The sequence below is a fragment of the Urocampus carinirostris genome, chromosome 5 (genome assembly GCF_059441175.1).
Source record: "Urocampus carinirostris isolate Australia breed hairy pipefish chromosome 5, RoL_Ucar_1.0, whole genome shotgun sequence".
Classification (NCBI taxonomy): Eukaryota; Metazoa; Chordata; class Actinopteri; order Syngnathiformes; family Syngnathidae; genus Urocampus; species Urocampus carinirostris.
The window spans coordinates 34,578,941-34,594,846 of NC_142353.1; the positions used below are offsets into that span (position 1 = coordinate 34,578,941).

Consider the following 15,906-nt stretch of genomic DNA (forward strand, 5'->3'; position numbering starts at 1 on the left):
TATTATCAACAACTATAAAGCCTTTTCTGTGTTTGTGAACAAGTGTTATGTAGCATGTTGAAGCAAAATGGCAGAATTCATATCAGTTTACAGCATCCCATTGACACAAAAAGATCGTAGATCATAGGTAAGAACAGCGCAAAATAGCACAAAGTATGTGTTAGCAGCAAGATTGCCATTTTATTCACCAATGCCTACTTCCTTTGAAGGTACTGGGAAAAAAATGAAAAAAATGGCCTTGAAAGTGCTTGAAAAGTGCTTAAATTTGCCCACGAAAAAGATGTAGGAACCCTCATAAGAGAGCAAAGGTGTTTGTCACTCACGTAGCGTATCCGAAAACAATGTTGGCCGTCACCCTGAGGACCACGTTGTGCGCACTGTCGTCATGGAAATTCCTGGAAAGTTTTATCACAAAAGATTGACTTTCATCGTGTCGTGAGTCATCATTAGTGCAGCTTTGTTTTTTCAATATAATAATTATGTTGTTTGTTTTAATACAGGTCTTTAACAATGCTTGTTAAAAATACATGTTACCAAGACTTTGATGAAAAGGATTTGCTAAATAGAAATACAAACGTGCAGTTAAGATAACTGGTGTAAAATAATCATATTTTTAACTAAACAATTCAGTGTTCTCTAATATCATTTTTCAGACCTCATACTTTTAAAATTACTTATATTAAGAATACAGTTTAATTTCCATTTCTGTTATTGTACTTAAAAAAAGGATAATAATATAGTGAAAAAAAAGGAAAATACTCCCGAAAAATAACTATGATACACAGTAAATTAAGTAAGACAATTAATAAAATGAGTAAAATCAATTTTCTTACTTTACCAGAAAAAAACCAAATTAGCCTAATTATTGTTAGAATTTTCCAATAATACTGGAGAAAAGAGTGAAATAAGAAAAATAAAATTAAAAATGATTACATTTGCTCATTTTAAATATCTATTACATAATCAAAATGAACAAATAGACATTATTTTCTTATTTTGTTAGGAAACAAATTGAAAGAAAATAAAGTCAAATAAGAAAAAACATAAAATGTAAAAATTCATCTAAAAAATTTAATTTTCTCCTTTTACCTGGAAAAAAATATAGTAAAATAATAACAAAAACATATCTATAATTGCCTGCTAAATTATTTTTCTGATTGTATTTGAGAAAGTGTAAACAATTTCCGTAAATGAGGAAAATTTGATACATATTACGCAAAGTATTGGAAAGTAAAGTGAAAAAAAAGAGTAAAAAACAGATAATATTATAAAGAATGATCCGTTAACAGAATTTTTTTTTGCAATATTGAGAAGAAAAAATGTTGATGTTTTTACAGTGCCTAGCAAAAATATTGGACCTTCATTTCAAGCTTAAAGACAAAATTCTGAAAATATTTTCTTAGAATCACCAACATGTGAAAGACAATTGTAAAGTAGAACCAAATTACTTTAATGTTTTATATTATTATTGCCACGAAAAATCTGAAAAGTAGGTGTTGCAAAAACCTTGCGCCCCCCTATTCTCTCAGCCCAGCCAACTGACTGCAGAACTTCCCTGATGACTTCTGAATGATCCAATGTCGACCTAAATGACTAACAATGACAGAGTGCACCCGTGTGTCATTAAGTGTCAGTTTAAATGCACTTGATCAGACATAATTTCCAAGCATTATGACAGTTTAATAAAGCACAAACCAGGCAGGTCAGGAATAAAGTTGTGGAAAAGTTCAAAGCAGTTACGCGATACAAGAAGATTTTGCAACATTTACACATTTCCCGGAGCACTGTGGGAGTATTAATATCAAAATGGAGAGAGAACAAAATCACTGCAAGCCTACCAAGACCTGGCCATCCATCTAAACCACCGGTGCCAAACAGGCGGCCCGCGGGCCAGATCAGGCCCACCAGTGGTTTAAATCTGGCCCGCAAGACAACAGTGAGAGAAGCGCAAGAGAAGAATGAGCTGCAGTTTTAAATATGTCCACCTGATGCTACCCAAGCCAGTTAACACTTGCAAAACAGCTGTGGTAGTATTTCTCTATTTCTCTCCAACTCTCTTCTTTTATATTTTTTTCTCCCTCTCTTTCTCCTGTTCACTCTCTTTTCTCTATTTCTTTCTCACTCTCCAACTCTTTTTCTTTCTATTTCCTGTCTCTGTAACTTATGCTGTAATTGTCTTTCTTTCTTTCTTTCTATTTTTCTCTTTCCTTCTCACACTCTCTTTCTCTTCCTTTTTTGATCCCTCTCTCACCTCACTTTGTCTCTTTTTCCCCTGCTCACTCCTTTACTCTTTCTTTCTTTGTCGTTTCACTTCTCTAATTCTTTTTATCTTTCTCTCTTCATTTCTTTCTTTCTCTCTTCATTTCTCTCTTTATTTCTCAAGTATTATATATCTCAATTCTGCTCTCGTTTTCTGTCACTGTTACTCTTTCTCTATCTGTTTGTCGCTCTCTCTTTCCCACCCCCTCTTTCTCTCTCTTTTTCTCCCTTTCTCTTTCTCTTAAACTTATTAGTCCGGCCCCCGTGAGATTTTTTTATAGCATTTGTGGCCCCCAGCTAAAACGAGTTTAACACCCCTGGTCTAAACCTTTGCTCAAAAAAAGGAGAAAACTAATCAGAGAAGCAACCAAGAGGTTCGTGATCCTATTGGTAAATGTGGCAATGTGACAAAAAGTTCTTGGCGGGCGGGAGGAGAATACTTTCACAAGGCACTGTGGTTATTAAGGTCTAGCACACATTATAACTTGTGTTTTCTTTTTAATTTTAGGACAAAAGGGAGAAAGATTCTGTATTTACTAACTTACAAGATTCATCATCTCCAAGCAGGGTTGGGTACGGTTACTTTAACTGGATTACTTTCAATTACTTTTGGATTACTCCAATACCAAATATGCTAATAAAAGACAAAAGAAACTAAATATGAATAAAATGACTCCATTTTGTGCAGGCTTGGGGAGTAACGGAATACACGGATCGGCAAAAATGATGTTGGCAAGCCGTTTGGATTTATTTTCATTTTGTTTCTGTCGCATTTGATGTTAGTTTTGCCGGAGATCAATGAGATCAAAGCCAGGAGAGAAATCTTACCACGTGTTGTGAGTCATCATTTTATTCATATTTAGTTTCTTTTGTCTTTTATTAGCATATTTGGTATTGGAGTAATCCAAAAGTAATTGAAAGTAATCCAGTTAAAGTAACCCTACCCAACCCTGTCTCCAAGCAATAGCTGTCAATTCAGAGTTGGTTTACCCCTCTCATTTTTTCAAAGATACATCTTCCCTCCACATTTAAAAACCGTTTGTGTGATTCCAAGCGGACTCACCTCTTCCTGCACATATCAAGCAAGAAAACATTGAGGCCCGTCTCCTTCTCCTGCATCCGCCTGAGGATGTCCTGCACGCACAAGCAGTCGTCTGAGCGGTACGGATTGGGGGCGTCCACCGGGACCAGAAAACTATTGCCGTAGTTCTCGTACCCGTGCCCGGCGTAATAGAGCAGCCCTGCCGAGGAGAAGCCCGCCGTCACTCTGATATTCTTTGGGCGAGTCCCGTTCCCGGAAAACGTACCGTATACGCCTTTGTGGAGCAGTAGCAGGAACTCGTGGACGGCGTTGCGCATTTCCCACTCGGTGAGATCCAGCAAGGAGACCACCTTGAAGTCCAGCTGCCGAAGAGCGTTAGTTAGGTCGTACACGTCCACCATGGGGGCTTTGAGGGGACGGTGGTTCTGGTAGGACAGGTTGCCGATCAGCAGGGCGACTTTGTCCGTTGCTGGGTTGTAGGAGCACAGAAAATAACGAAGAGGATGAAACAGTATTAGCACTCTACAAACATAATGATTATAAGGGCAATTAGACAAAGGCATATAATATAGTGTAATGCAATACTTATGAGTACAGAGACCCCTCGCTTCATTGCGATTAGGTTGCCGGTTCATTGCAAATTTGGAATTGAATTGTCCTTATTGTCATTGACATCAACGTATCATGCATTGTGTTCAGCAGACAGCAAATGCTATCACGGGTCAGCTTAGAGAGGGCATTGTGTTAGGTGTGAGTGTGTGCGCCACTGGGATAAGCTTGTGTATGCTGTCAGTCAAACAGAGGGGCGGGCACATATGCCACCAAAACAAACTGCAGTAACAACTGAATTACTTCCCACAATTACTTTCTCTTCATTCAGTTCAGAATCTTGTGTGCTTTATGAAGACTCTGAGAGTCGGCGATACAATACTGTATTTTAGAGGTTTCCAACCTTTTCTGTACCACAGACAGGTTTAATGTCAGACAATATTTTCGCAGCTCGACCCAATAATAACAAAGAAAATGGTACAGTGATAGTAATTGTGTGATGATAAGAAAAGTCCTAATGCCTTTTCATGTGTTGTCTGTATCCTTAGTAGTCTAGTGGATAGGATCTAATGCCCACCACCAATGTTCCCTGTAATTTTCCACGGGTCTGAGCGTTCACACAAAGTCGGTGAGCAGCGCTTGAAACAACAGTGAGCAACCATAATCCCAAGTGTGGCAAGATAATTCATTATCAAACATGTCCAAAACTTGACATCAAGTTACATTTTGCTGAGTTTCCAGCAATGCAAAATGATTTTTCTCTTTTGAATGAATTGACTCATGTACTATTGCAAAGGTTGTACGGCCTACAAACGTCGTTCGTTCTTACAATTCTTTCACAAGATATACAATTTCTTTTTATTTCCCGATATATTTTGTCGCATAATATGAACATTTTTGGGGGTTTTATTTAGTTGGTTGTAAGATACAGAACTGTACTTAATCACATTTTTAGTGGAAGTACAATGTTGGCAACAAGATTCACTTGATATAATTGGAAATCATTTGAATGCAACACAAACTTTTTCTTCTTTTTTCCGTGTGTTTTTTTTTTCTACTTTTTTTTAAAATTCCTTTAAAAAAAATCTCATTGTGTTTATTTTTTCCGAGCTGTTACTTTTTTCTTTTTGTTCTCTATTTACTTTTTTTCTACATTTCTTTCTTTTCTTTTTTTCTGGCTTTTTTCTAAATTTTGCCTTCTTTTTTTATCTTCCTTTTGTTTCCTTTTTTCTCAGCTTTTCACTACTTTTTCATTTTGGTATTTTTTTCTTTTTTGTTCTATTCCCCCTTCCTTTAAGTCATGTTGTGCATAATTTCACATAGTATTTGGTCATGTTGGGATGAAAGAAGCAAAAACAACCCGAAGAGCCGTTTAGGACACGAAAGAGCTGGTTCCTTTTAGTGAGCCGAGCCGAAAAAGCCGGTTCCCCGACAAACTCTACTAACTTTACTCAACTTCGTTCTCCTACGACTCGACTTCAAAATACGGCATTTAGGACACAACGTCAGGGGAACCCGTGTATTTTTACCTTCATGCACTGTAACTTTGACTTGAGTCGCTTCTTAATTCGTCATTTTGAGCCCTCATTTTTGTGCGCTGGCTAGATTTTCTTGTGCGCAGAGAATGTGCGAGGAGTGCGCAATTGTGCACGCGCGCATCTTAGAGGGAACACTGCCCACCACGCCACGTTATGGGCTTTATTCCCATTGCATCCGATATCATGCAATCGGGATCAGTGATATATTTTAAAACGTTGTACTTTTTTCACATTTTTGCAACCATAGTCTTCCCTGTAAGTTTAAATCCATGTACCTTATTGTTTGGTGCGCCTCATATTTGAAAGAGAAATATCACAAAACATTATCATTTATGGGGGGGTTGCGCCCTACAATGGGGTGCACCTCATAGTGTAGGAAAAACAGTACATATTTGAGTTTTTGAGTAAGAACACTCACCGTACAGTTGCTCGGGAATACTGTTCAGGAGGAAATCGGAAGAACCTAAAAACAAAACACACAATAAGTAAAAAAGAAGAATGTACCTAAATAGGATCAGATATAGCGCTGTTCTCATGTAAAAAACGTTGATGTCCATGACAATATAGATAACTAAAACGAATAATAAAAATATCTCCATTCTTTGTTTTTTTTTGCACAGATGGAATGTTTACAATGTAAACTTTAAAAGATTAAATAGGAACGTTAGTTTTATTTTTGTCATTCTACCATATTTATTTTACAATTTATTAGGGAAAAAAACAATTCCTGAGAGATTTTACTCATTTATTTTTTTTGTTACAATAATCTAATTATATTTCCCAGTAAAATAAGATTTTTTTTTTTTTGGCAGATAAGTTAACACGTTTATATCCCTACTTTATTCATCTTACCAAAGTCTGAAACTCATGACAAAAAGATACAGGACACCAAGGCAGACTACTCTGACAAGTTGCCTGCCCCATTTTTCACAACTTGAAACACAATAAGACGACGAATCGCAAAAAAAAAAAAAAAACTGCTGCAAAGTATTAAGGGTTGATAATCAGAATACAGAGCGCGTGTGCGGCACAGTTCTGAGGTCATGAGATCGATCCTCCTGTGTGGAGTTTGCATGTTCTCCCCGTGCTTGCGTGGGTTTCCTCCGGGCACTCAGGTTTCCTCCCACATTCCAAATACATGCATGTCAGGTTTATTGGCCAATCCAAATTGTCTCTAGGTGTGAATGAGCGAATGAGGCGGCAGTAGCTCAGGAGGTAGAGCGATCGTTTTAGGATTAAGGGATCCCAGTTCGAATCCCGGCTTGTCCGTGTTACATGCCGAAGTGTCCTTGGGTAAGACACTGAACCCCCAATACCCCCAATAAGCAGGTTAGCAGCCTTACATGGCTGCACAGATCATGGCCGCTATTGGGAAATGTGAAGCACAATGTAAAGCGCTTTGGGAAGTCATTGACTTGAAAAGCGCTATATAAATGCAGATCATTTCATTTCATTTCATGAGTTGTCTGTCTCTGTGTGCCCTGCGACTGGCTGGCAACCAGTTCAGGGTGTCCCCTGCCCACTGCCCGAAGATACCCGAGATGGGCTCCAGCACCCCCGCGACCCTACTGAGGATAAGCGGTGCGGATAATGGATGGATGGATAGTTCAAATATTGTCTTCTTTTACCAGTTTACAATTGTAAATGTTGCATAAGTGCAAAATATTTGAAAAAAATGACAAAAAAATTGGGATATGACATTGATAATAATAATAATAATAATTTCCTTTGTATTGTCATTCTTTGTAACAATGTACACAGAACGAAATGTCGATACACCTGACCCGCTGTAGCGAGCCGATGCAGCCGCAGCCAACAGAGGGCGCCGCCATTTTACCAATGTTATAAGTATTAGGTATGACTCGGCCGAGGCGCGAACCAGCGACCTCCCAGTCTCAAAGCGGGCGCCCTACCATCTAGGCTACTGAGATTAGTGTGTGTTGAATAAAGTACCTCTTTCAATGGCATAAATGTCATCTAAAATGAGGGGGAAAAAAAAAACACAATTAAGATTTGAAATGCAACACAAACATATTTTCGGACTCAAAGTTGTTGACAAGAGCTCCAAAAGATTTTTCATGGAAAAAGTCAAACACTTGTTAGGGACTGACAAAGCCAAATTTTACATTTTCTCCAGTACCTTTAAATGAAAAAAATCTGGTAGAATCATGTGTTTTGCAGAGCCACAATCATAACTCAGATTTACATATGCAATTTGTAATTTAGTGTGTGCATTTATCAAGACATGATTTTTAAATCATGAGTAAATCGTGAATATATTTGTTTTGGAGAAAAAAAATCTCACCCTATATAGGGTAAAAATGACATTTTCAGTTGCAGGAAGTTGTTGCCATCATTTTCCACTGGGAAATGCTACTGGCCCACAAAAAAATGTCAATACTTGTTACGTAATCCTTACACTAAGACACATTTCATAGTGCCCAACTGTCCTCTAGGCGGCGATGAAGCTTTATAGGACGATGCCTGACAAACTAATGCCATTTGCTCTTAATCACGACGGGAAGATGAAATGCAATGGCAAAGTAAAGTCACCAGAGAGCAGTGTCGACGTCATTTTTAAGCAGAATGATTAAGAAACATGGCAATGAATTTCAAGAATTTACAAGCATTTTTCAATTCCTAAAATGATAACATTAAAATTCAAGTTTTTTCGAGGATTTCAAGCACCCATACAAACCCTGGTAGAGATTTATTGAACGAATTGAGGACAGTCAGTCATGAACTCATGGAGTTATTTAGGAGGTGTACCAAATAAATTTGTGGTGTCTGTGACGTTAAACTCATCATGTTTTGGCCCTTTGACTACATCAAAGACCTTTACACCCATTATTTATGCCATGCACCCCTTATTGGTGGGTTAGTGAATCAATCAGCATATGAACCCATCACCCAATTTGAAAGAGATGTGCAGTTTTCCGCTACAACTGAAACCAGGTACCTTTAGTTTTTCAAAATAAAACAGGAATTATAGTCGCCCTTATTTTTCTATCTAGTGTGCATGCCTTGGCTACCATGGAGGAGTATAATGAATTATAATAAAGTATAATTTGATAAAATATAACAGACAAATATAATGTCTAAAAAATAGAAATAAAGAATATAATAAGTTGCAATAAAATATCATTGAATTTGATCAAATATACTGTAGTATAAATATAATATATAGTATAGAATAAAATAATAAAAAACAGTTTGATAAAATATAATAGAAGAGAAATATATAACATAAAAATAGATTGCATTCAAATAAAGTAAAATAAATTAGTATAATATAAATAAGTATAATATAAATAAATAAAATGAAATACATTACAATATAATAGAATAAAATAAAATATAATTGGAGGAAATAAAACAAGATAAAAGGTAAATTTATGGTAAAAAACACATACTTAAAATATATATTGCAACAACATAAGATATAATAAAATAAAATTTGATACAATATTAATATATGCTATAAAAAACAATTACCAAAGAATAATAAAACAGTTTGATAAAATATAATAAAAAAGAATATGTATTAAAAATACTCAAAACAAAACAGAATAATAAAATATATTGCAATAAATTATAAATAAATACAACTTGATAAAATAAAATATATATTGTAAAAAATAAATAAGACAAAAATAAAAATAAACTTTATATAATTTGATTATATATTATAAAGATAATAAACTATATTAAAAAGAGAAAAAAAGAACAAAAGAACAAAATGCATCAAAATGAAATATAATTTAATATAATAACTAAATAACTTATTAAGCTGCAGTTAGTTTTGGCATAGGATATTAATAAAGTCCTGTGACTGTTACGATATTAACTCTGCTGAACAGTTTTGAAAAAAAAACAAACAGTTTATAGTAATGGAAAGACATGTTTATGGAATTCTGAGTTGTTGTATTTGCATATAACAACAGGTGAATTCCCTTAAATGATCAGGTCTCTGTCATCAACTAGGCAAAAAGTTGACGAATTTGAGCATAAACCATTTCAATTGTGAAGGAATTGCACGTCTCCTTTCAAATGTGCATGCAGTTGTGGTGTTTAATTGCATTCCCTTCACCGACTCTACCTTCGGAGCACTCCATTGCTCCGGAAAACTGGACCAGCATGCTCGGAGCTTTTAGCCAAACAAAAACACAAATAAGTCTTTACAGGAAAAGACGGAAGAATTCGCCTTTAAAATCAAAGGTGACGTACCGATCGCAACCTCCACTTCGTTGGTGCAAGTTTGCTTTACCCCGCTGATGATTTTGCAGCGATATTTGCCTTGGTGATCTGGTGTGGTGTTGGAGATCTGGAGCATAAGAAAAAAAGAAGTCAGAATGAGACCCTGCACACTTATCTGGGTTCGTAAACCCTTTTCCTAAGTCAAGCACTTTAAAGGACTTTCAAAGGCAATTTTCTAACTTCTTAAGTATCATTAAAATAAGGAATCCAATGTGAATGAATCCATAGCCTTGTTGTTATAAATCTATGTCTCATTTCAGTAATTTTTGCTGCCATCTCTGTTTGGTCTATCTATCCATCCATCCATCCATCCATTATCTACACCGCTTATCCTCAATAGGGTCGCGGGCAGTGTTCCCTCTAAGCTGCTCGCACATTCTCTGCGCACAAGAAAATCTAGCCGGCGCACAAAAATGAGGGCTCAAAATTACTAATTGAAAAGCGACTTAAGTCAAAGTTACAGGGCATGAGGGAAAAATACACGGGTTCCTCTGACGTTGTGTCCTAAATGCGATATTTTGAAGTCGAGTCAGAGTAAAACGATGTTGAGTAGTTAGTAGAGTTGGTCGAAAACCGGCTTCTTCGGCTCGGCTCACTAAAAGGAACCGGCTCTTTCGGGTCCTAAACGGCTCTTTGGGTTGTTTTTGCTTCTTTCATCCCAACGTGACCAAATATTATGTAAAACTATGCACAAAATGACTTAAAGGAAGGGGGGAATAGAACAAAAAAGAAAAAAAATACCAAAATGAAAAAGTAGTGAAAAGCTGAGAAAAAAAGAAAAAAAAGGAAGAGAAAAAAAGGAACAATTTAGAAAAAAGCCAGAAAAAAAAGAAATGTAGGGAAAAAGTAAATAGAGAACAAAAAGAAAAAAGTAACAGCTCAGAAAAACAAAATGATATTTTTTTTAAAGGAATTTTTTAAAAAGTTTAAAAAAAAAAGCACGGAAAAAAGAAGAAAAAGTTTGTGTTGCATTCAAATAATTTCCAACTATATCAAGTGAATCTTGTTGCCAACATTGTACTTCCACTAAAAAATGTGATCAAATACAGTTCTGTATCTTACAACCGACTAAATAAGCCCCCAAAAATAATAATATAATGCGACAAAATATATCAGGAAATAAAAAGAAATGGATATCTTGTGAAAGAATTGAAAGAACAAACGACGTTTGAAGGCCGTACAACCTTTGCAATAATGAGTCAATTCATTCAAAAGAGAAAAATCATTTTGCTTTGCCGGAAACTCAGCAAAATATAACTTGATGTCAAGTTTTGGACATGTTTGATAATGAATTATCTTGCCACACTTGGGATTATGGTTGCTCACTGTTGTTTCAAGCGCTGCTCACCGACTTTGTGTGAACGCTCAGACCCGTGGAAAATTACAGGGAACATTGGTCGCGGGGGTGCTGGAGCCAATCCCAGCTATCTTCGGGCAGTGGACAGGGGACACCTTGAACTGGTTGCCAGCCAGCCAGTCGCAGGGCACACAGGGACAGACAACTCACTCATTCACACTTAGGGACAATTTAGACCGGCCAATTTACCTGACATGCATATTTTTGGAATGTGGGAGGAAACCCACGCGAGCACGGGGCGAACAGGAGGTTCGATCTCATGACCTCAGAACTATGCCGCGCACGTGATAACCACTGGGCCGCTGTGCTGCCTTGTTTGGTCTATGTTGTATCCAATTCTTTTGTTCTTTTTCTTACGGACAGCGCTCGATGACGTGGAACTGAGGAGATTATATTATCAAATTTTCTAAAGTTTACCTTATCGTGTGAATTAAGGCATGTCGGCTTCATTTATAAGCAGACTTGTTCTCATCTCATCTCATCTCATTAGCTGCACCGCTTATCCTCAGTAGGGTCGCGGGGGTGCTGGAGCCCATCCCAGCAATCATCGGGCAGGGAACACCCTGAACTGGTTGCCAGCCAATCGCAAGGCACACAGGGACAGACAACTCACTCGCTCAGCCACACCTAGGGACAATTTGGACGGGCCAATTCACCTGAAATGCATGTCTTTGGAATGTGGGAGGAAACCGGACTGCCCGAAGGAAACCCACGCAAGCACGGGGAGAACATACAAACTCCGCACAGTAGCTGGATTTGAACCCACGCAGGAGGTTCCCACGACCTCAGAACTGTGCCGCACACGCGCTAACCACTGCGCTGCCGTGGTTTTTCTCTTCCTTTGTTGCTCTTTGTCTCTTTAGCTCTGTCTTTTAACCTCTTTTGTTCTAACTTCCCTTTTCTCTCTTTTCTCTTTCTCTCTTCCTACCCTTCACGCTTCCTTTTCTCTTTTCTCTCCTTCTGTCTTTCTATTTCTCTTTGGATTTCTTTCTTTCTCTCCCTTTCTTTTCCCCTCTCACGACTTCTCTTTTTATCCCTTTTGTTTCTCATGCTCTCTCTCTCTTTCTCTGTCCCGCCCTCTCTCCTTTTCCCTCCCTCTTTCTCTTATTTCTTAATCTCTCATTTTCTTTCTCTTTAATCTACTAGTCCGGCCCCCGACAGAATGTTTGTTCTATCGTGTGGCCCCCGAGTTAACAAGAGTTTGACACCCCTGATTTAATGCATGGTCTGTAGAGTCAAGACTGTCGAGAAACATGTCAACAAATTCAAGCATTGACAAGCACTTCACCCAAAATTCAAGCACATTTAAACCTTGAAAACACAACCTTGAAATTCAAGCATTTTCAAGGATTTCAACCACCCGTACGAACACGAATTACACAAACACCACCATGGAAAATGATTCCTTTAACACGGGCATGACAGTATCAGTTTGGCTCTGAGGCTGGATCCAGATTTTTTTTTTCGCAGGTGAGCCGGATCATTCAAAAAATGTCAATGCCGAGTATTTAGCTTTGTATTTCAGTATTATGCTTTACCATTCAGCCTACATTTGTAGCCTACCCTAAAATTTAGAATGACAGATGAAAAAGGGATTTTTTTTCTAAGCACAAAAAAGATTATTTTCATGTTTGGCATTGAATACTTAACAAATCGTTATTTTAACCGATTCACCACACTCAACAAACTCAAGTGGGACCCGTGCGTAAAAACCAGGGTTGGGTAGGGTTACTTTAACTGGATTACTTTCAATTACTTTTGGATTACTCCAATACCAAATATGCTAATAAAAGACAAAATAAACTAAATATGAATAAAATGACTCCATTTTGTGCAGGCTTGGGGAGTAACGGAATACATGGAACGGCAAAAATGATGTTGGCAAGCTGTTGGGATTGATTTTCATTTTGTTTCTGTCGCATTTTATGTTTGTTTTGCCGGAGATCAAAGAGATCAAAGCCAGGAGAGAAAGCTTAACACGTATTGTGAGGCATCATTTTATTCCTATTTAGTTTCTTTTGTCTTTTATTAGCATATTTGGGATTGGAGTAATCCAAAAGTCATTGAAAGTAATCAAGTTAAAGTAACCCTACCCAACCCTGGTAAAAATATGTTTGCCTGAATCGTCATACTGCTTTGAGATAAATAACAGGCAATAACATCAGATACAACTACTGGGCTAGATTTACTGAAGCTGAAAAAAATACTGCACAATATCGTCTTTAACATGAAACCAGATACAGAGACCCTCGCTACTTCGCACTTCGGCTATCGCTGGTTCACTACTTCGCGGATTTTGAATGAAATTAGCTTTATTGTCATTGATGGGAACGTATCTTGCATTGTGTTCAGCAGACAGAAGACACCAAATGCTATCACAGGGGCAGGTTAGGAGGCGTTTGCGTGTTGGGTGGGCGTGACTGTGTGTGCACAACTATGACAGACTGGTGTATGTTGCCAGTCAAACAGTGGGGTGGGCGCACAAGTCAGCACGGCTAATGCTGGGGTAGTATTTTAGCATTTGGTTACATTGAAAAGAAATGTCTCACTAAAATCAGACTCTGAAGAAAGTCAGAAGATAAATGGTGAGGACCAGCAGGTGCTCCGTGGATTTTTAAGGGTCCAGGAAAGCGTCTGAGGTGACTTTAGGAGAGAAGGCAAGAGCGAGGCTGCAGGTCCGGTCTATTGCTAAGGCTAGGCTAACAACTCTTTTAACCCACCCCTGCTAAGCCCGCATCTCACCAATGCCTGATACATTACCCAGGAAACAGATGACCTGGAGCTACAACTCGTGGGATACCACTACATTTAGGACAGTTGTATTTTAATCATGGCAGTGACCTAGCTCAAGCCGAGGATTTCCAATGATAGCGTGCAGCTAGCCAGCGGCTCTCTTATTTAATTTCTTACACTGAGAGGAGAAACCCTACAATTTTGTTGTAGTTTTGAATAATGACAATAGAGACCAGGGGTCGGGAACCTTTTTGACTCAAAGAGCCATAAAAGCAAAATATATTAATTTTATTTTGGGAAAGAGCCACACCATATATTAAGAGACAAATTTACTAAATTGCTAAACCGGCGCCCCAGACAAAAGCTTAAGTCTTCAGCATTTTATTTTTTTTTTGATGATTTGATAAAAATTATGAAAAGAGAATAATGGCAGAGCCCCTGTCCCAAAATCAACAAACATACCACTTTAAACTTGTTTCTTTCTTGCAATTACTCAAGATCGGTTCAACTCATTTTGACCCTTTTTTTCATACATATCGGTTCCAAAACCAGATGCAAGCAGTTATTTTGTAAAAACGTCACAACATTCTGCAAACAGGGAGCCTGATGTGCTTACCTTTGGCGTAGACGGAGTAGGGCGAGAGATGGGAGGGAGTGCTTGCACTTTTTGCATAGCTCACCCAATCGAATAACTTTAAGTTCTTTTCCGGTCTTTTGGTGTATTTACAGTTTGTTCTGTGTATTCTTCATAAGGTATCTGAACACTGAAAACAGATTATATAGTGAGCTTTTATATAAAGGATTCTTTAGCGTTGTACAGCCAAAACGAGTTTTTTTTATTTTTTGGTGTGACACCATGACTGTAAATTGTAGTGAAAAACGTGCCCTATATATTCTGCGAAGTACTGCATTAAAATTTAGTTTTGGTTTGGCTTTGCGTGTATCTGAACAGGATTAATTGCTCAAGTTTTGAACGAGATGGAGAAAATTTGCATGCAATCAAATTTGACTCTGAGCCGCAGGTACTCATAGAAAGAGCCATATATGGCTCGCGAGCCATAGGTTCCCGACCCCTGATATAGACCGTACATTCAACTTCAATTAGATGTTTTTATCTGTAGATCTATAGTTGTTATTTTGTTACAGTCGTATACTCTCAGTCGGTAAGGAGGTCAACTCGAGGGAAGTTTTACTCTTGAAGGTTCCAACAAGTTCGTGATTTTTACATTTCGCGGGGGATTCCGAGGGATCACTGTAGTCAGAAATTTGTGTTGGGCCTGATTAAATCAACCCGCACGATGTATTTTTGACACGCCTGCTTTAAAATTCGCGAATCCGTCTCTCATTTCTCACGGTGAGTTTCTTTCTGGTGGCACTTGGCAGAGGCACGCCGTCACGCTGCCACTGATAGTGAGGGAGAGGTGACCCGATTGCGCCACACTCCAACTGCAGGGCGGCGCCAGAGAGGAGCCTCTGCGGTAGGGGCTGGACCACCACTTCCAGATGATCGGCCAAAGACGGGCAGTTCTGGCCTGCTGAAAATAAAAAGTTTGAAAATTAAAATTTAGCGACTAAAAGAATCGGTAAATGGAGGATTATGTTGCCTTTCTGCAGCATATACCAAAACTATTGACCCCTGAAAACATGTTCTATACCACGGACACTGGGTAGCCCCCAAATAAAAACTAAGTAGCCCGCAGACTGGTTCTGAAAATAGCTCACAAAAGATGGGTAATGGTGATTATCTAGGAAGTTGGATGTCTAACTGGAATCATATATTATTCCAAAATTATCCGGTGATTTTAACCCTACTTCTTATAATTAGCAGCGGGTATAACAGAGCAAGTTTTTGCAAGTATTTGCAAACACATAGTGTCTTGGTGAGACTACTATACTCATTTTCATCTGGGCAGGAGGCAAGCAGTTTTTATTACTACCGTATTACGTAAGTTTACATCCACGCCTTATTGTTCAATTAGCGAGAATAATTTGACCTACATGATTATAAAGTATATGATAAGCAAACACGGATCAAGCTTCTCCTGCTACTGATAACCATGGAAACGAGTATCTTTTTCATGTGGGGGAGCAAACTCCTACCCAAAAAAAAAGGAAACGCCTAGAGAGGGATGAGCGCCACCAGGCACAGGAAGTGGTGCTCCTACAGCAAT

At 38.0% G+C, this 15,906-nt stretch overlaps 1 protein-coding gene across 5 annotated transcripts in view; it reads right to left on the reverse strand.

Moving 5' to 3' along the window:
* Positions 1-15,906, reverse strand: part of malt1 (MALT paracaspase 1) — a 38,286-nt gene that overhangs the window by 13,232 nt on the left and 9,148 nt on the right. Inside the window, exons 5-12 of one of the 5 annotated variants that reach the window (XM_088336557.1) lie at positions 15,089-15,267; positions 9,616-9,712; positions 9,488-9,535; positions 7,342-7,365; positions 5,807-5,851; positions 3,567-3,770; positions 3,323-3,500; positions 324-395 (exon numbers count right to left, since the gene is read on the reverse strand). In XM_088336557.1, coding sequence (XP_088192683.1) covers positions 324-395; positions 3,323-3,500; positions 3,567-3,770; positions 5,807-5,851; positions 7,342-7,365; positions 9,488-9,535; positions 9,616-9,712; positions 15,089-15,267 — 847 coding nt within the window. Of the gene's footprint in view, positions 1-323; positions 396-3,322; positions 3,501-3,566; positions 3,771-5,806; positions 5,852-7,341; positions 7,366-9,487; positions 9,536-9,615; positions 9,713-15,088; positions 15,271-15,906 lie in introns of all 5 variants that reach the window. The other 4 variants (XM_088336556.1, XM_088336559.1, XM_088336558.1 and 1 more) reach the window with 4 other exon arrangements.